We start from the raw sequence: 22463 nt of genomic DNA, 5'->3' as shown, positions 1-22463 counted from the left end.
ATTATTTATTAGCATTTACCCTATTTTGCTCACACTATAATTATTACAGTATATTCTTGGTTAGATAACTGCAGATAAGAACATTTTGGTACTTGAATTTTAAATGGAAAATGTAAATAATCATTTAAAGACAAAACAAATAAGTGTTTGAAAATTAATGTTGTGTTCAAATTTAGCAACTGAAAGCATGCTTTAAATTTTAAATGAAGAAAACAGTTTTTGTTTAATGTGATTTTAGACATGCTTTTATTATTAGTGTCTGGCATCTTGACAGCAGTGAAATGCATTGTAGTTTTGCAATGCTAGTTTAGATATTGACAATGTTGCCAATTTTTCTTCTATTGTACGCTAAATAATGCACTGGATTGAAGATGTTTTCACACATTTTCCATAAACAGAAAAGTTGGAAATTATGTGCTATGCTGCACATCCAATGCTCTCAACAATAAGTAATGTTAAAGATTTAGAAAATTATCTTAATTTCTTACAATAATCCTAATGATTACATATATTATAGCCTTTTTGTGATATAATTAATCAGTTCCTGTTGTCATATGAGATCCTTATAGCGCAGATTTATTATAATTATTTTCTTTCTTTCAGAAAACCAAAATATCAACTTATGACAAGATGTGGGAATTTATGAGCAGCCGAAGACATTCTGTACTTGTCAAAAACAATGAAGAAGGTATCCAGCGTGTGCTCACCTCTGATTATGCCTTCTTAATGGAGTCAACGACCATTGAGTTTGTTACACAGCGGAACTGTAACCTGACACAGATTGGAGGCCTTATAGATTCCAAGGCGTATGGAGTTGGCACTCCCATGGGTATGTCATATGTCAGACTTTTGAACTTCCTACATTAATCATTGTTAGTACTAATAAAAGAGGCAGTGTGGCAACAAAATGCCATTAGCTGTTTGTATAGGCTTTTTAGCAGAACACACTTGCTGGGGTTTAATTGAATTTATGCAACAGCTCAAATTTCTAGACCCCTACTATGTATTCATTTTCTAAATGTTTGACCAAGGAAGGACTCCAGGCAAGAAAATATAAAAGAAAGATTGGATCTTTTGTCTTTAATAGTTTTCAGAGAAAACTAGTTTGATTATTCCTCACTGCAACAGATTGTTTAATCGCCTTATGTAAGCAGCCCCGGGCAGTGTCAGATGCAGACAAAAATTATTTGTATGCTGTTTTTTTTAGCATGGTACCTTTCAGAAATGATATTCTAAGTATTACTTGCAGATATCTTAGCACAACTAGTCTAGTTTTAATCTTTGGGTTATATTGATTCAGACTGAATTTGTCTTATTATTTAATTATTAATTATTAATTATTATTATTATTATTACTATTATTATTATTATTATTAATTATTAATTACTTAATTATTCTTACAAAGGAACCAAAGCATATGCAAGATAAATATTATTTCTTCTTTATAGTTATAAGATTTAATGAGACAACAGGAAAAAACAGAACCAAACAGAAAATGCACTCAAATGCTAAGTGCATTTTAACAAATTTACAAACATTCATACTAAATGTTTTGAATAATCAGATTATACAAAACAGAACATTTTTTTTATATTAAGCAGATTGCATTTCTATGTTCAGACTCTTAAGAGTCTGGTACTTATGGCAAGTAAAGAACAAATATCCATTTCAGGAAATGCTTGTTCAAAGAAAAAGTTGAATTGGAGTTTTGTTTGTTGACCTTTTAAAAGACATTTCATGAAGGCAAGTGGCCAACCTTGTGTATGAGGGTCAAAATAATGTTTGCTCAGCAAACACTTAAAAAATCCAATTTATCTAAAAAAAAATAAAATTACAATTTAACATCATCACATTCTGCATTACTCATGCTTTAAAGAAAAGCAGCATCGATGGAAGTGAAAGACAAAAAAAACCTAGAGTCGTGTATCTCCAGTATACTTAACAGTAATGGACAGCTTTGGCCCATCTAAAATGGACATTTTTTTAACATTTTATATAATATGATACGGTTTGCTAAATTTAAGGAGTTCCTAGATCTGAAGATGCTGTAATGTTCAAGATAATAAAAATGTATACTGTACATATGCTGAATTAATTAGTACAAAACAGTTCCAAATTAGCTGTTCTGTACAGATGCAGAAGAATACATTATATTTTTAAGGAATGTATAGTTTGGGTTTTTATTTTTTTTTCCTTCGGGCATAATTAGCGCCAATAAAAGTCGTTGTCAATACTGAATTATTGAATTTTGGGCATATTTGTTTTTGTTTTTAACGATTTGTGGCTTAAGTCATTGTTGACCCATCACATTCAATTGTTTAAGTACACGCCTTGTATTGTGACTTTAATTGTTCCTGAGAAATATAATTTATAATGAGAAATATACTTTAATTACATAGGAACTGTTTTTTGTGAATTACTTATTTTTTTCTTTAGATCTGTTATGTTGGAGTTGGATGCTTAACATCTTATAGGTTGGAACTGAAAACAAGGGTACATAGATTGTTCCAATTTACGTAATTTCTAACTATGAGTTTAACTGGAAAAGGTGAATCCAGATAAAAAAACAACTTATCTTGACTATTTACAAAAACACATTATGAAAAAGGGTGAAGACAGCCAATTCTTTCTGACACTCATTATGACCACAGGACATTGGTAACTTCATCTTGACTGTAGGCTGTGACTACCCAACTCCAGCACTAGAAAAGGGAGATGACAGCCCTCAAAGGGTTGTTATGCAAAACAGCACTGATTATATTTCCTCCTCCCTTCGCCGTAAAAGCTTGTTTTCTACTCCAAACAGAACAAATCAAACCCATCTAATCGAGCAATGCTATATGTCAGTCCAAGTGTTTGCATTAAACAACTCCCACAACAAATTATAGATCATTAAACAAGCACCTGCATCTAATTAAGCAAAGGAAACTCACCGTCAGTTTCTTATGTTGAAGTATCTTTACAGCCTATGCAAATGGATTGAACCACACAGTCAAACCACAAAGCAGACAAGTGTTGACTGTTTTTCTCCTCCTAGTGCTCATGTTCTTTACTGGGGAGGGTTATCCCCAGCATGTTAAAATGTGTTATCGAACAAGGCAGTAAGTTGTTGAAAACATTTTCTGTAGATGACCAGATGTTGCTTGCTGCTTATAAACTGAATTAGTAGTTGCAGTACCATAAGGCTTTTGTTGTGGATTTTGATTTAACTTTCAGTATATATAAAGATGAATACCTGAGAGGTTTCTGTTTTTTTGCAATAAAATGAAGTAACTATTACTTCATTTCATGAAGTTTTGTTGATATGATTTTGCTCTTTCCTTTTTTTACAACTCTACCATCTTAATAGGACATAAGAGACCATCAGTACTTGGAACAATTCAACATGATATTTTTCATTTGATTAGCATGATATTATCATAAACCTCACTGGTTGTGCAAAGGAGTGATTTAATGAACCATTCATTGTGGTCAGAAATGAGCTGCTTGTCTTGTTACCTTTCCTCAAGAGGATGTAAATCCTTCAAATGACATTGACATTTAATTTATGAATGTTTTCTATGTGTCATGTGAGTCAGAATAACTACAGCCTGCAGAAATTACATTTTAGTTTGTGGCTATCAATTTTAATGTCTGTATATGTTTTTTTATTAACAAACACACATTGTATATAGCTGGAAGCCTGTTGTAAAAAGAATCATGTTAGCATCATTATTCCCCTGTGAGGAATTTGCTTGCAGCCAAGAAAAGGGCATTAAAATTGCAAATTCTAACCTTTTATTACCAGTTACCATATGTATGCTGTGTTCCCCTGCCTTATTGTTATCCAGGAGTTTTATACGCTGAAGGAGAAAATACCTGTCAAACACTGACAAGTTTGTAGCTTGTAACTTTTAACCGAAAAGTTGCTTACCACAATAATGTGCTTACACCTGTGCATTGCACAAAATAATTAAATTTCAGCTTAAGAAACACAAAAGATAATTCATATTAAAAATGTATATGCCTTTACTGTTGCAAAGGTTTAGTTGTTAAATTTGCAGCTAACACAGTCATCCAGAAATTCAGATTATTGCTCTGCGTGTCTTAACATTTCATAGTAGACTGTTGGAGAAACTTAGTGAGCCCAAGTAGAGCTATGAAATAGGTACTGCATTGAACTATGCACCTATTAAGAGTTTTTCAGGTGATTGAAGGAACCACATTGAAAATACTATGCCTGCAAAGGGAGTTTATTTTTACGGGGCATTGTTTTCTGTTACCTTGTATATACAGTTGCAGGAAAAAGTTTGTGAACCCTTTGTAATTACCTGGATTTCTGCACTCATAAAAATGTGGTCTGATCTTCATCTAAGTCACAGTATTAGATATAAGACAAACACAAGCTGCGTAAACTAATAACACACAAACAATTGTACTTCTTGTCAATATTGAACACAGCGTTTAAACATTCACAGTCCAGGCTGCAAAAAGTATGTGAACCCTTGTATTTAGTCACTGGTAGAACCTCCTTTAGCAGCAATAACCTCCTAAATAACCTTTAGCAGCTGATGAGACTTGCACAACAGTTAGGAGGAATTTTAGACCATTTCTCCTTACAAAACCGTTTCAATACATTGATATTTCTGATATTGATATTCCTTACGTGAACAGCTCTCTTCAGGTCGTGCCACAGGATCTCAATTGGGTTGAGGTCTGGACTCTGACTTGAAATTTTCTTCAGTTTAAGCCATTCTGTTGTTGATTTACTCCTGTGTTTTGGGTCATTGTCTTGTTGCATCACCCAACTTCTATTAAGCTTCAGGTGATGGACCGCTACCCTGACATTCTCCTGTAAAATGTATTGATACAATTTTGAATTCATTGTTCCCTCTAGGATAGCAAGCTGTCCAGGCCCCGAGGCAGCAAAGCAGCCCCAAACCATGATGCTCCCTCCACCATGCTTCACGGTTGGGATGAGGTTTTGGTGTTGGTGTGCAGTGCTTTTTTTCCTCCAAACATAGCATTACACGTTTCTGCCAGAGAGTTTAACTTTTGTCTCATCAGTCCACAGAACATTTTTCCAGAAGCTTTGTGGAACATCCAGACGGTCTTTTGCAAACTTGAGATATGCAGCAATGTTTTTTTTTAGAGCAGTTGTTTCCTCCGTGGTGTCCTTCCATTAACACCATTCTTGTTCAGTGTTTTTCTTACAGTAGACAAGAGATTTCTGCAGGTCCTTTGCTTTTTCCCTTAGGTTCTTTTTCACCTCCTTCAGCATTGCATGCTGCGCTCTTGCTGTGATCTTTGCAGGACGCCCACTCCTAGGGAGAGTAGCAACAGTACTGAATTTCCTCCATTTGTAGACAATTTGTCTTACTGTTAATTGATGAACACCCAGGCCTTTAGAAATACTTTTGTAGCCTTTTCCAGTTTTATGAATCTCTACAGTTCTTCTTCTAAAGTCCTCTGATATTTCTTTTGATCAGGGCATGGTTCACATGAACAACTCTTTCTTGAGAAGAGCAGAATCTGTCAGTAACCAACCTTTGTGTGCCTTTCTTATAGGGCAGGGCACCTCCAACCCACACCTCCAATCTCATCTCATTGTTTGAAACACCTGACTCCAATTAGCTTTTGGAGAAGTCATTAGCCTAGAAGTTCTGTCACGAATGGTATGAAGAACCCTATGCAGGTCAGGTAGCGAACAAATCCAATAGGGCAAGACGAAGTCGGAGTCCGGTAGGCAGGCAGTGTCGAAATCCAGGAGGCTGAAGAGAAGGTTCACAAAAAAGGTTTTGCAGGTGAAGAGCTCAGGAAAACAGTAGACTGTTTAATTCCAAGTGGTGAAGTGAGGGTTGAGGAAGTTTAAACAGAAGGTGTGGTGAGAAGTGAGAGACGTGATAGAATGATGAGATTGTGTGCTGTCATTTTCGGGAATTGGATTGGGCTGGTGTTTGATTGACTGAGGTCGTGGGAAAGCGCTGGGCTTTATCAGAATTATGTGACATGATTATGTGAGAGCGTGACAGGTTCACTTACATTTTCCAACCTAGACTGTGAATGTTTAAACGATGTGTTCTGTACTGACAAGAAGAAGTACAAATGTTTGTGTGTTATTATTTTAAGCAGATTGTGTTTGTCTATTATCATGACTTATTTGAAGATCACACCACATTTTCATCAGTAATTAATGCAGAAATCCAGGTAATTCCAAAGGGTTCACAAACTTTTTCTTGCAACTGTACCTGTACTGTATATATAGTACATACATAATAATAACCAGAATATGAATCTAACAGTCATAACAATTGTGTGAGATGTGCCTATGGTGACCTAGGGCTAATTCTAGATTAAACACATACTTGTGTCAGTATTTTTTAAGTTATCTTTAAAAAATAATTGATCTTGATTAAGCAAATTGTCTTAGTCACAAATATTTAGAAAATGTTCCATCAGTCATAAATTGCTTTACAAATAACATTAATCTACTGTACATTTATGTAGGGGGTTTGGCCGAAGTATAACATTTTGCTACTTTGTCACATTTCTGAAAAACAAATCATTACCTCTCATGTTTAATCTGCTACTTTTTCTGCATTAGTGCAGAAAACACGAGTGATTACAGTATATAGTTGCTGAAGAAAATTGTATAAACTCTGCTTTAGGCAAAAATATTTCTCTCTTAATAAACTTAAGTTATTTAATTAGACCTTCTACTGAAGATAGTCACACTAACACTACATGTGTACACCCCAAGAAAATACCGTTGAACCTTAGATTCAGAGCAAAACTTTAATGACAGATCTATGCATTGTTGCAGGACACAGGACTTGCATAGTGTAATACATGTACTGTGGTATTGTATTTAAATGTTAGTATCACATAGGAATTAGCTAAAAGGACTTGTTTTGAGGTTTTGCAGAACAGAAATATGTTAAAATCCAGAATGAAGACTCAACTAATGTGTAGAGAAATGAAAAAAGATGTTAAGGGAAAAGAATCTGATACTGTTTAGAAGGGTCCCACAGGGATCTGGACTGGTTTCCTTCATATTCATAACACTCATCTTGACTTTGACTTCCTAAATGTGCTAAAGTTGATATGAGATCATATATTGATTTGAAAATAAGAATGTCCAATACATAAATCTGAAAAGTGTCTTTCATTCAACATTTAGGAGTGTTCAGACACCTGTCAAATTAAGTTGAATGCAGACAACTGTACAGCAGTTCTATATACTGTACATGTTGTAAAAAAAGGAAGGTCTGTACCAGATCCACACCAGCTCACTGGGCCAGAGCTCATCTGGGTTTCTGCAGCATTTAGCAGATGGGAAACCCATCCATCAATAGAAGGCCAGTCTGCTTGGGGGATTACCCAATACTTTTCCACACTTACAGTATGGAGTTGGATGGACTGGAGCAAGTGGGGTAAATTACCTCGTTCAATCATACAACAGCAGTAGTGTCTGCAGCAGGGATTTGAACAAACAGTTAGTATGGAATGACAAAAAGAAGGAAATGGATGTTTTTTCCTTTCTCATGAGAAAATAGCATGGGTCATTTATACTAATCTTTAAAATCCTGAGAAGAGTCAGGGATGCCAGTGCTAATGAAGAGGAAATACAGGACATTTTAGATTGAAAATAGGATTAAGTTCTTTTCACAGAGTTTTGGTTCTGAAACAAACCATCCAGCTCTGCCGTTGAAGCTGATTTCTTGGAACCATTCAAGAAATGGCAGAGTGAGATTGTCAGACCATTATGTTACCAATAACCAAGCAAGCAAAATGGAATAAAATATATTCTCAAACTTCTATTTACAACTTAACAAACTCTCAAACTGCATTTAGCTTTTTCTACAACAGAAAAATTACTTGCAATTAATTATTATTTGATTCAGCTGAAAAAGATCTAATTCAATGTAATGTTTAATCTAATTTGTCATAAATTGCAAATACCACTGTAGTCATTATACTGTGTATTTTATTTCATTTTCTTAACTGCTGAAAAAAAAAAAAAACCCTGATGAATTACAAAAATATAATTCTATGATGGAGGAAGCATTCCTCAGACAGTGCAAACATATCTGCCATTTGTTGTTGGTACATCTTGGTCTCCATAACCGTCTAATGGTGGGTGTAAATACAAGTCACAAAGTCAGTATCAGTATTGGTGACATTTGCATTGATAACTATATAAGTATTCTGCTCCTCATAGAGGCTATCACATTGGTGCATTTTCAATGTTGCATCTGCTCTCCCTGATTTATGTGTTGTGCTTGCGTCATTACACTTGAATATCCTGAACATGCTCTATCACTGACTTCATGATTGGCATTGTAATGTCTCAGAAGTATACTAATGGTGTTCCAGTGACATCTGAAAATGCTTGCAACAGCTTTCCAGGACATTCCAGCTTGATGCATAGCCAATTCTTGATTCCACTCATCATTGAATGTGTATGGGGTACACTTTCATCTGTGTTTCTTGTAAAGCACAATAACTCTACTTGTTCCAATAAATACATTGGGTGTGCAATTTGCACATGCAGTTTATGATGTGTAACTTTCTGTCATGTTGTTATGTGTCATGTAGGCATCACAAAAATAAACTGGGTAATGTGTTAAATGATTTGCTTTATTTTTCATGCACAGGTTCTTATTGGGAATAGTTTAAACAGTGTAATGGCAGTTGAAAAGACATTATTTTTCTGCAGTTATATCCTTTGTTCCTTTGGACAAGAATGGCTTGTATGTCTAATTTATTTGGAGTTTTTTTTCTTTAGCATAGCCTGGGAAGAAGTTGTGATGTCATAATTTACAGATTTTCTTGTGCAAAGTCTTTGAGAGAGGAAGTATATTGTGTTGAAACACCAGACATCATTTTTGGTCAAGGAATGAAAATCCCTTGAAGAAAACAAAATTTAAAGTAGTATGTTAATTACATATTACCCCAGGAAACCTGGAAAGAAATTTATTATAAAAAAGGTTTTCCTGTGGGTGATCCTGAATCACAACCTCAAAAGTTTTGTTGTGATTAGCACAGTTCTGTTGTTGATTATGCTACTGTATTTTCGTTAAAGTTTAAGTTGTTTCAAGCAATTATATTTAAATACACCTGCACAAGGACATAAGGCTGTTAATTACTCAGGAGCATGACTGATTCCACACAGGCCTATCCCAGCAGTTCCTTTCCTGTGGAATTCCATTCAAATATCAAATTGCCTTACACCTAAAACCCAGGTGTGTTTACTATACCATTTGTTTTCATTTACTTTCAGCAGTCATCCTGGCCATTGGGTCTGGTTTGAGCCAAGATGGTGCCTTTCATCTTCCGTCTGGAATTTATAGAAAGAATGGAATTCTACGTAACTTAAATATGAATTATGTGCCACTAAACCAATAATTGATGACATATTATTTTGACTTAATTGTCATCTAATTTACATAAGTAAAAAATATATCAATTTCATTTATTTTTCTTTTAAAGAGAATGTGATCTTTTGAGTCATAGGTCCATCTAATTTTGTTGGTACATTGCTCCATTTAGTGTTTAACATTCAAATCACTATGTCCATGTCAAAATACAAAGTAGCATTTAAGGTATTAAAAATAAAATAGTAACATAAGAGAGTCTCTGCAAATTTGAATTTGAATGGAAAATCTCTTTTAATATGCTAAAACAAATGTGTCTTCAGTTGTAAAATGGTATCTCATTTGTATTTTGATGCTGTTGTGAAGTGACATTGCATTAGGGATTTGATTACTATTACGTCCCTTTGATCTTTGTGATTACAGCCATGTTTCTTATTTTAAATCTGTTGTACCCTGCCACTTATTTCACACTGTTCTTAATTTAAAGATTGAATGCATTAGTGATTGGCACTTATGTTGTGTGTAGTGAGCAGCAACTGACAGCTGGATTCCTAAATTTAAATGTACTGTATTAACAAATACATATAAAAGTGCAAACACATTTCATCTTCTTTGAGTTATCTCTTTGAATTGAATAGTAATATCCAAGGGAAAGCCTGCTTAAAATGAGTACAATGCAAAGATATTGCCAGTCCTTCCTTTTCAATTTACGCATGCAGTACACATAATTTAAATTAAAATGAAGCAATTAATCTGAAAATGCAATTGGTTAGAGATGCCTCACTTCATCATAACAAGTATATATAAAAATGCACATTTAATGAAATGTAATATATTTATAACATAATCAATATCTGAGGTCTAGTTAAAATACTATCTATATTTGTAAGAGTTTTGAGACTAAAAAAGAAATGAATGTATACTCTTGTAAACTAAGTAGTTCAGGTGGGTAGCTGCGTCAGCATGCGTAGGCTGCAAAGGAACAAGTAATAGGTTTATTCCATGCTGAAAAAAAGAAGAAAGAGAACACAACGTTTTAGCCTTGGAGCCTTCTTCAGGTGTGAGAGAGACAGGGCAGTAGGCAAAGGTAAAGTAGCGGGAGAACAAAGGTTGTGTACTTGCAGGTGATACAGCGAGCTCTGTTGCAAGGGAAAGTGCCTGGTGTGGATGGTTGTTGAGGGCGGTCAAGGGAGTACACATCCACCACCACACTCATTCAAGGCCCCTCAGGACAATTCCAGATCATCCAGACAGCATCTTGTACCTCCAGCAACCTTATTTACTGTATCTCTTGCAGTAAATGCCCAGCCATCTACATTGGAGAAACAGGAAGGAGACTCGGTGACCGCTTCAGAGAACACTTCAGGGCTGTGAAGATTAAAGATCTCTCCAAGCCCATTGTTTCTCATTTCACCTCTGACGGCCACAACCACTCTAATCTCTCCATCTGTGTTCTCAAAGACGGCTTTCCGAACTCATACATCAGAAAGACCACCGAAACCAAAATTATTCTGCAGCTAGGATCACACATTCTCCCTTCTCTTAACAACAGACTACTGTTCTTTTAAATTTTCTCCATTCATTGGAAGTTTCATTTCACACCTCTCTGCACCCATTCTGACTTCACACCTCTTGATTGACCTCTCTTTCTGTCCCCTGCTCCCGCCTCTCACTCCTCCTCCCTCCCAACCTTTGCTCTCCCGCTACTTTACCTTTGCCTACTGCCCTGTCTCTCTCACACCTGAAGAAGGCTCCACGGCCGAAACGTTGTGTTCTCTTTCTTCTTTTTTTCAGCATGGAATAAACCTATTACTTGTTCTCTTGTAAACTAATGCTAGTTTAAAGAGCTTTACAAATATCCCTCCTTTTAAACATGTTTAATATGGTTGATCTTTTGAATGAGATGTTTAGATTTGGATTTTGACTAAGAAAATTATAATATATTGTACATAACACTGTATCACTCTTTCTTCTAAAAATAGAATGAGAAGTTGTCTTAAAAGTGTTAGGTATAATTCCAATAATTAGGAAAAAACTGAATGTTAAGACTATAGTTAAATAAATCTATTTAACAAAAGGAACACAACTGTTAACTTTTCTCACTAATATACTCTCACATATTTTATCATGTGCTTGTGAAAACTGAAGCACTGCCATTGAAGTGGTAATCTCAAGCAAAGGACTAAGATAATATCAAAGGTTAATGACGTCTGCCGTGTGCTATTTGCAGGATGATAGAACATTATCTTTCTCAGCTTTCATCAAATTGTGCCCTATGGGCCTTTTCTAACCAAGACTTATATTTTTCTCCATGCTGGCTTCTTCATTTATTGTTGTGTACAGTATAGCAAAGTACATTTATGGTTAAGATGACACCAGTTTGTTATAAAAGAGCTATAGTACCTGAGGTAAAAGCTTTTTGTTTTGTAGGATCAATCCTGCTGTATTTTTTTAATCTCAGTGGGTCGAAAATAAAAATGTTACATTCACATGACATTGAAAAAGGCTTCAGAATGCTGACAATATAAACTTGTGAAGTACCATACTGTATATTAAGAGGTGCCTTATTTAAGCCAAATAGAAAACAACAAAAATTATAGTATCCTAAACTTGTATCCTACCAAAGAATTTTCAGTACAATCTGCCATTACAAAAACAACAAAATAGTAGTGTTATTGCAATATGCATAGTCAAAAGAGTTTAGAGTGGGGAAGGAGCTACACCAGTGTGAAAACTGCGTAGAGGGTAATTCCAGTGAAAAATAAAATGGAAGAAAAAAAGCTCCTTCTTCAGATGCGTCTACAGCCAAAACATTGTGTTTTTGCTTTATTTTCTTTGCTTTTCATCATTTAATTAATTTATATGTGTTCTATGTGTTCCGTTACACTTAAGAAAAAACAAATTCAGTCTTATATAGTTGTATTTTCATCATTTCAGACACTGGTGAGGCAAATAATGAAATCAGTTTAATGGTATCCAGTGCTGAAACTACTAGAGGGAGTGCTGCTGTGAGTTATGGTGGTTTATAGTGGTTTATCATATTAAAAACATTTTCTTTTCACTTGCTACAGGTTCTCCTTACCGGGATAAGATCACCATTGCAATTCTGCAGTTGCAGGAGGAAGGGAAGCTGCACATGATGAAGGAGAAGTGGTGGAGAGGAAATGGCTGTCCAGAAGAAGAGAGTAAGGAAGCCAGTGCTCTGGGAGTGCAAAACATTGGAGGGATCTTTATCGTGCTTGCTGCAGGCCTCGTTCTCTCAGTGTTTGTGGCAGTGGGAGAATTCTTGTATAAATCCAAACAAAATGCACAACTTGAAAAGGTAAAACAACATTTTTTAATTTCTGGACTGCATTAAAGTAGGAGACCCATCGTTTATGTGCACATGCGTTTTATAAGTAATGGGTGGCGCAAATAGTCGATTAAAAAAGCACAAAGCTAAAGCTATCACATTCAAAACATTCCAATTTCTTTAATTTGTGCAAAATATGTGCCCCTCAGATAGGAAACATTGTGCCAAATGCCTTAAAATGTGTTGAATTTTCAGTTTAAAATTCTAATATGAGAATTTTGCTATATTACCAATTAGTAGCTTTTCATTTTTGCTTAGCATACTCCTCATGGATTGAGCAAGAAACAAGACAAAAAAAATGCTTATAGCCTATTTGATGAAATATAGTTAGAATTTATGCTTTATGTTATATGGTGAAGTGGTAATCTGTCATTGTCTTTGTAATTTGTGTATTATCATGACAAAAAATACACTTAAGGCTGCTTAAATTGAGTGCTGTGCTAAGTTTGTCTTGGATAATTAGATCCTAAAGATGATACAATATTCTATTTTTTATTCTTTGGTGAAAAAAGAAGAAATTTAACACAGCATTTTATTATTCTGAAAACAGTATTCACTATATTATATATATATAGATAAACCTAGTTAACCTTTGCATGTAAATTCTAGAGACACACTGTAAACATTTTTCCTAAAAAAGTCAGCATCACAACTTTGCAACACAAACCTTTTTGTGAAGAGGGTGATTAATCATGACGCCTGCTACAATTTCAGTGTTTTAAGGCAGGGCCAGTCAGTTTTACTTTTTAAACCTTATTTCATTTTTCATAAACATAGTAGTGTAACCTAGCAATAGTTCTTCATAATTATATGTAAATCAACATTGCACAGAACACAACTCACTCATTAATCACAAATTCCCAAACTATCCCTTTAGTAAATACTAAGAGTTTCAGCAGAATGGAAACTTGTCATCAAATGACACATTTGGAATTTGTTATTGATGGGTAGGCTGAGGTTGTCATTTAAGCTGAGCCCTGTTCATTTTAAATTTAGTCACAGTGCCTATTAATTAGCACCTTTATGTTTATGTTGGCTTGTCACAAACCCTGAAAATGGACATGATTACCAGAGGCATCGTTTTAGCAGTTGTCAGTTTTTTCAATACATTTCAATCAATGTTGTTTCATATAAAGTAAAAGGCTATGCAGATCTTAACCACCATTTCCTGACAATACTATTTTGGTGTAAATTATAGGTTGGCAATAATTAACTACAGCAATGAAAATAGTTTTGTAAGATATCAAAGTTGAACAGTAACCTTTAAGCAATTGCTTGGAAAATCACTGCAAACAGCTATGAATGTTAAACCCAACTCAAGGAAATGCTTTATTTTCCTCCTGCAATTAAGGCACCTTAGCTTTTATTTTTCAATTTTAATTACTTTAAATTTCTTTTAGAAATTCATTCCTCATATCTGACATTATAAAAATATTGTAAGCTTTTGTCAACATGTGTTTTTCATATTTTACGTTTATACCTGATGCATGGACAGTATCAGAGATCATATACTGTAGAACCTGTGAGTTATTCTTTTTCCTCTAAGGGTGTCTGGTTTAAAAAGACATTTTCCACTACCATTATTGACTTTAAATTCAATAAAGGAGGTTGTACAATAGGCCATTATTGATGCATCACATATATTTCTTGTGAAGTAGTGTTCCAAGGAAAGTCCCTGTTATTGGTTTCAATGAAACATACATTGACTTGAATATTGAGGTTGATTCTAATGATAACTGGATCTCAAGCATAAACAATGTGCAGAATATATGAAAGTGAAAAAAATATTACTGAAAAGAAGAATTTTCTGTTTTAAGTAAACATTTTAAAATCACACTTTATAAAACACTTTCTGAACAGCATTTAATGGTAAGAGATCATGTTCCTTTTCTGCACTAAATGGCTGGCGGAAATTTCTCTATAAAGTACGTTATACATCATACACTTACAAGTGTTGTAAAAGTATGCTTGTGTATCTTTTTAATTTTCCAGAAAGGCCCTAAAAGAAAAGAGGCTATTTTCACACTGTGTTGGTCAAAGTACCAACTTGAGAGTTACTGTGGTATTAAGCAGTCCTTTGTTGTCTTTGTCATGCTTAGTAGTAAATACCCTGCAATTTGCATTTTATAATGACTTTTATTTTGTGTTTATTTTAAAAGACACTTTCTTATATAATGTGATGAGCAATAAACCTCAAAATGCAAGCAATGTTTATTTACTAATTCAAAAGGACTTGTTTTATGATGGAAAACTGTATTTACTGTAGTCTTCATTTTTGCTCATTTTGTAATGCAAGTAATCTTCATTTGACTGCAAAGTCAAATGGCTTGTTAAAACTTTTAATAAAAGATAAAGAAAACTTCAATGCATTTGATCCTAGAAGTGTTGTATCATTTAGTATCTGTCGTGCTGGTAGAAATACTGTAGAATCCTTAAGGTTTTCTGACATTTTCACACATTTCATGGGCACATGCTTGGCTTTCATTCACAAATCCTGATGACATGCTATATGGTGGCATATCCAGAAAACGATTCATCGATATGTCAATATCAGATATAAAACTTAAGGTGTACTGTAAGTACTACCCTAAATTACTAAGAAATTCAATAAGCTGCGAAGGGTTAAAACCCATTCACATTATAAGGCCCATACCAGGCCAACAGATAAAACATCTAACTGAACAGAACTTTACAAGAAAAAAAAATTCGGCACTGAGCAAAATGTAATCAAATGCAAGTAACATAACCATGCAGAGACAGGGCATTTTATTGTATTTCCAATCAGTAAACCCATGTTGAGACTCCCTTGAGGTTCTGTGCAGCTTTCAAGGAGGGTCACCTCTAGTTTTAGCAAAGTGTAAAATCAACACTTTCACATAGTGCATATGTTCTGACAAAAGGTGAGGTGAATCTTTTGGCTGTGCTTTGCCTTTTAATATTTCAAATGAATAGTATTATTATTTATTAAAAATAAGATATTTCAATTATGTTTTATGTTTATGTTTTAATTTGGGGTGATTTCTTAAAAAGGGGTTGCCCCTGCGAGAAGAGGTTGACAAATCCTGTATTACAGACACATATATGTGGTGTTCACTCACCTCTGAAGCTGTGGTTTAGTTACATTTCAGAGGACAATGTATCCCCATCTATTTTGGTTGAATACATTTAAGTCAAAAAGCCATTCCATATAATACCAGCCTGAATACCCCTCACATGCCCCACAGCCCCTACAGACAAAAATTCCTTGCTTCTTCAAAGGTCTTCATTGAATTTATCTTATCTTTTTCCATATTGCAAAGATAAGACTCATAGTGAAAATGACTACAGTTATCCAACACAAAAAGGAAAACATTCAACTGTATATTATTTTTTTCTTTAATATATTATAATTAAATACTTTATGAACAAATATAAGCTGATCCAAATAATTTAACATTTTCATAACATTTTATTTAATTATAAATCTACTTTTGATGGAGATTTATTCATTCCATATTGAGATGCCAAATCGCAAATGCTTTCCTGAAAGGATAGAAAACCATATTAAATTAGTTTTCTTCTATTACACATAACATAACTATTTTACTAAGAATTTTAAGGTGTGAAACTATATTAGTTGCATTCATACATAGGAATTGTTTTGCATTCTTTAACAATGAATATAAGAATTTCACCATCAGATACTTTAAGCATACAACTTGTATTAGATCTATGCTGTTTCACATTACAATACAATGCTATTTAATTTGTATGAAATTCTAATTGTATTATAATGCCTCTGTGTTCTAGATTAAAAAACAAAACTCCAATCTGCATATGGCTTTTGGAATGTCAGGCATGGTATTTTGGAAGTTACAGATAAGACAACAATACAGGAGTACAGACTAATATTAAATAGGAAGTACTGTTGACAAATAGATCTTTATATCCTTTAGTCGTATGGTAAATAAAATGTAATGTGAATAAAACTATTGTTAAAATATAAAAAAGTGGGAAACCTAACTTTAAATTACTAAAGATATGCTTTTTGAGATTTTGAATAATCTGAGAAGACATCCATTTGGTCAAAATGTGTCTTAAGAACCACTGTTTAGAGTCACTTTTTCTCATATAAACATGAAGTATAGAAGATATGTTTTTGATTAACCATCTATAAATATTTTTTAACTTTGATGGTCTGCTTTAATTAAATGCATTTACAACATGCACTACAAAAGTTAATGCCATGGTCCTCCTTCATTGCTTCAAAATAGCTTTGACTTTCATTGCTTTCACATAAGCAGCTGGCCTTCATCTCAGTGGAGGGTGGCCTTGAGCAACACCTATCCTCCTTACTGCCATTTATTCATTTCTTGTTCACATTACCTTTTTCATCTATTTTTGTCATCAAGCTTGAAGAGACAGCAGAAAGTGCTTCACGGGAGCAAGCCATGGAAAAAGGTCTACTCTCCTTTTATATTAATGAGAGCATTCTAATAAACAGTTGTCTATCATGAATTTATTTGTGAATGTGCACTTTGTCAAAGAAAAAAAAATTGACATCTTCATTACTGTAGAATGCTAGCAGGTTAGACCATCTGTAATTATTCATGTCATATTTTACCAGCTATCACTGTTAGTTTTTGCCTCAGTGGTTCATCTTCAAGATGGATCACAATTTCAAGTGCAAAGTGCAATATGCTGGATATTGCAGACAAAAACTAAAAATGTATTTCAACTAGTCGTCAGAAATTAAGCAAAATAAAAATTGGGGAGGTGGTAAAGCTGTGTGTAGTTACCATCCCCGAGCTTTGATTAGCTGTAGAAAGGCTCGAAAATCACAATTATTTGTATTCATAAATGCACTGTCCATCACCAAAAACAAAATCAAAGTTAATCCTTCCATTTATAACAAAGAAAACAAAAGGATTCTCTGTATTTGAATTTATGATGACATGTTTGTTTAATACTGGACATTAACTGAAATAGGACAATTTAAATATTCTGTTTTTTTCTGACTCCTAGAGTACCTTCTTGATTATCCTAGCATAAAATGTCAGTAGGCAGAACTATCTCATTTTCATTAGAGGTTCACAACCCTTCATTTTATTTGTTTCCCTATACTAGAACATCAAGCATCTGGCCATGTTGTTTAGGATGGTAACTAAAGAAGTTTTCTGAAAATGAACTGGCCCCTGTTAAAAATGAAAGCCGCATGGATTATTCATTCATAATCAGCTTTGCAGTAATTCCGTAGCATAGTGTTTATCATAATTTCACTTAATTACAAATATTATCAATTCAATTCTAATGCTGAAGATGAATAAGCATGAATAATTTATAAAACTATGTGTACGTGTGTTTAGATCACTAAGTTTTCCACCATTACTCTAAAATAAATAGTATAAAGACCTTCTTTTTTCAGTGATATTTTATTCATTTTTTAAAATTCTCTGCATCTGAGATTGCATCTTTCCCTGGTTGACGTCTTCATAGAATGTGAGTTCTTTGCCTCTGGGTCTAAACTGTTGGATTGACAGGTTTTAGCTTTACATCAATCAAGCACCCCAGGGAAGTGGCATAAGGAGTCAAAAACTGATTAGAAAGGAAGCTCAGGGCTGGGCCTTTCAACCACTTTGACTGAACTTCAAAAAGATATAAAGAGGTTTGATTGATTTGTCATACTAGATGGCAGGAAATTGACCCATGACATCTACTATAAGATACAGGATTACTGCCATTATGGGTTTAAGCAGTTTTTAACAAGACCTCGAGTAATGCTTACCAAACAAGGAAGCAGGTAATGAAAGTTGGCAAGGATGCCCAGTGTTATTTATAGCAAAGGAACTATGTGTCTGCTGATAAACTATTTCTATTGGTGGAAATAAAGGGTGATATTTCACAAAATAAAACAGTATCTGCGATTTGGAAATATAAATAGATATTATAATGTATAAATTTGGTTTAAAATAACAACAATATGGAAAACTGAAGTTTTTTATTCAGTGAAAATGTTGTAGTTCATTGAATATTGCCTCCATGGAAGCTTCTTCACAAATGCAAAGTGTGTGGTACCACAGCTTGCAACAGGGAGATATGCTTTGTTTATAGATTATATCCTTTTATTCATACATTATATCAGAAAGCTTACATTTTTAAAATTTAGTAATAATAAATAAGAAATAATAAACCCCAAATAAACACTTGCAGATGCAAACTAAAGTAAAAAAAATGATTATTGATTGTTTTAATGTTCTAAGAAATATATACTGGGGGGTAGAGATGTCTTCTTTTTAACTTTGCAAAGCTTGATTCCCAGAATAGCAACCTAAATCCAGGCAGGACATTATCTTATGCAGGATTTGCAAATGCCACTTTAGCTTTTATAAAAACGAAGAAGCAGCTTAATTGGGCATGCAGATACATGGGATTTCAGTCTGTGAAAATGTAATATGCATCAATAAACAAGTCATGCTGCGTGGCAGATTTGACTTTTCAGTGACAAAGTGAAATCTGCCGTGGAAAAATCACTTTAGCTATTATGCTGCACATACAGTATTCAGAAGGCAGTGGCTCAGTGTGAGTCTGGGAACCCTATCTTGCCAAATTCCTGTTTGCTCATAGGCAATGAACCAGTTCCAGTGGGATGTTGCATTTGCTGGCAGAGAGGCACTACTTTGTTTGCAGGGATTTGTTTTCAAACCTTTCTTTTCTTCCACAGAGGTCCTTCTGTAGTGCCATGGTGGATGAGCTAAGAGTGTCTCTGAAGTGTCAGCGTCGTCTCAAACACAAGCCCCAGGCCCCTGTCGTGGTAAAAACAGAAGAAGTTATCAACATGCACACATTTAATGACAGAAGACTGCCAGGCAAGGAGACCATGGCATAACTGTTTTGGGGGTGGGGTTGGGAATGGGAGGAGAAAGATGCCCTGAGCACAAACTGTCATCGTTGTTCAAAACAATTTGCCAGAAAATGTTTCCTGTGGAAATATGCAACCTGAGCAAAATCAAGTGAGTTACCTCATGCATCTGATAAGTAGAAGATGACTGTGTTACAAGAGTTGGAACTTATCAAAAAGGACTCCAATTCAGAATGGAAAAGGAAAGAAAAATACAGAAAAACATTTGAGATGAACATCGGAACATGAGTAATGCCAGGTGTAGTTTGGGTTTAACTTTTCTTCTCTTGAATGTTTCAATGTGAATTGGTGACTGATGGTCTCATGGGCAAGTTCAGTGATCTTTCAACAATCAGCTTTCATCAAGTACTGTTGAGTAAACCAACAGAATATGCATTATACACACAAAAAAACAGAAAGAAACTAGTGGAAAGACTGTGAAAGGGAATGAACATTTTTAAAAATAACTTAATATGTTGAAATATATTTTCTATAGTCTGAAATCACATATAAAGTTGGTAATAGATCTTTACCTTGATATCACAAAACAGCCAGTCCAAATTATTCAAAAATTTGGACCTTGTTAAGAAGAAAGACATTATTACTGCGCCAATGTTTTACCTCATGCTACTTTTCCCCCTACTAAGTGTAAATTTATTTTTACTTTTGGCAATACTTTGTTTCCATTTGTTGTGTTGGTTACATTATCATTAATTTGAAATATACTGCATAAAAACAATGTGATTTGCCATTTTTGTGTTGCTTAGCTGGTAATCCTCCATTAAGGAAAGGTAGACAGGCTGTTTTGCTGCCCACAGGAAGATGCTGAGTTAGACCCAAAGAACTTGTGGCCCAATTTCAGACATCAAATTTAAATAATTTGAGTCTCTGAGCTTTTGAAACCCTTTATAATTTTCCCCAAATTTTGGCTTGGAGCTTGCTTATCTAAAACATCTCAGAATTAATGTAAACATGGGACTATTATTTATTTAATTATTTATTCATTATTTATTGGTTTATTTATTTTTATTGACTACATTACTTCTGTAAACTCCTACTACATCTAAATCCTCACAAGTTTTTTGTTAGTTGTTTTTATTTATTTTGAAAAAAAATATTCACATTTATTTGTGGAAATGCAAGATTTCTATGAAAATAGTTTTTGTATGAAGAACAATTTTGTAATAATTTTTATCAACAAAACTGAACATGGGCTCTACTTGTCTGTGGGTGTCCTTGTGGGGTGTGGTGTCAAGCATGCCTGGTAGTACATATGCACCACCAGTTTTCAATGAAACTTATTTTTATTGTGTAAAGGAATCCTATTTAAAGAAAATATTTTTACTTCAGGTAAAAAGGCCCTGGTGCACTACCAATATTGCTTATCATTCTACACCCCTGATTTCCAATAGGCTGATAGTATACAGTGCTGAACAAATGTGTGTAAATGGTTTAAAATGGAAAAAAAAAACTAAAAAATATAAAAGCTAATTTTGACCACGTCGTGAAAACAAAATGGAGTGCACACAGTTTACTGTTTGAAATTGATGCACAAGTTTTAAAAAAACATTAAAAAATTCTACACAATTTTTTCTCTGTTGAAAATTTTTGATTCTGTTGAAGAGTTGACATGTACATTATGGGTGCCTTTTCTTCCACTAATTTTCTGATCACATGGATACTAAGATGCAGGCAGTATGAATTATCTGTATTTTATACAAACACTAAGATCCATATTCTTTAAAAGCTAATTTAACTATGCTCATTTCCTGAGATATTTATTTGTACACAACAACAATTAATTATTATTAATTATTACTATTATTTCTAGAAATGAATGAGGTTGTACTTCTCATTACATAAGTTACATTAGTTGTATTTGGATACTTTTACTTCCTTATCCCTTGGGAATTCAAGACCTTTCTTTGCAATTTTCAAAATCATTATCTTCAAAACATGCCAAATAAGGCAGGAAAACTTTTTTCATTGAGTCTACTTTTTAGCAATACACTATCTCAATTAGCTGTGACTATTTTAATAATACTAATTCATAATGAAAAGACACACAAAGTTCTACTTCAATAACGCATTATATACATATATAATAATATTTTCATTTCAATTCTATGCTTATTGAATTCAATGCTTTTAACTATATATCTCAACACTGTGTTTTCTTATTGTACTGTAGGTAGGTCCCTTTTTAGGCCATAAAGGCACTGGAGGTGGAGGTGATGTGGTCAGCATCACGCTCCGGCTGACCTATTACCCCCGAAGGCTTAAGCCCCGGTACTCATTTGGAAAGCAGGCTGAGTGGACCTGGGAACAGTCTGGAAGAAATTAGAGCAATTACATCACTTGCCCCTACCTGGCATTGAACGCAGGACCTTCCAGTCAGGAGCTAGACACCATTGCCGTCTGAGCTACCACGGCTCCATGTGTGTTCATAGACCCCATATTACTTCTCATTAGTAGACTCTTCAGACTGTCATTTCAAATTTTATATTTGTAGTTGATCTTTTTTCTACCTGTTTGTAATGTCTCCATTAAATGTCATCTATTAGGTGTTAGCCCAATTTTGAATAGAAACTAAATCTTTTTGCATTTCTTCTGCAGCTTGTATATTGCTTTCTAGTCCACCTAGCTGCTTATCATTTGTGAATTTGACTAGTTTGCTAACCATACCAGATTCTAAGTCAATATACTAAATCTATCGACTGTAAATGTATATTAAATAAGCAGAGCAGTGGTCCAAATACAGGATCCTGAGGTACTACACTAATTACATTATTCACAATGTGAGCATTCAGTACCTCTTTTCTGTAAATTCTGTTTCCTGCCCATTAACCACTTCAATCAATTAACAAAAGAACAATT

The 22463-nt window shown here is 34.1% G+C and overlaps 1 protein-coding gene across 1 annotated transcript in view; it reads left to right on the top strand.

The window, feature by feature from the left end:
• Positions 1 to 21165, top strand: part of grik2 (glutamate receptor, ionotropic, kainate 2) — a 272439-nt gene extending 251274 nt beyond the window's left edge. Inside the window, exons 15-17 of the mRNA XM_088906563.1 lie at positions 604 to 829; positions 12429 to 12679; positions 19410 to 21165. Of these exons, the coding sequence (XP_088762689.1) occupies positions 604 to 829; positions 12429 to 12679; positions 19410 to 19574 (642 nt within the window). The 3' untranslated portion in view covers positions 19575 to 21165. The remainder of the gene's footprint in view (positions 1 to 603; positions 830 to 12428; positions 12680 to 19409) is intronic.
• Positions 21166 to 22463: the final 1298 nt, after the last annotated feature.

Source organism: Atractosteus spatula, chromosome 2 (assembly GCF_055471065.1).
Source record: "Atractosteus spatula isolate fAtrSpa1 chromosome 2, fAtrSpa1.hap1, whole genome shotgun sequence".
Lineage (NCBI taxonomy): Eukaryota > Metazoa > Chordata > Actinopteri > Semionotiformes > Lepisosteidae > Atractosteus > Atractosteus spatula.
This window is presented reverse-complemented; position numbering and strand designations above follow the sequence as displayed.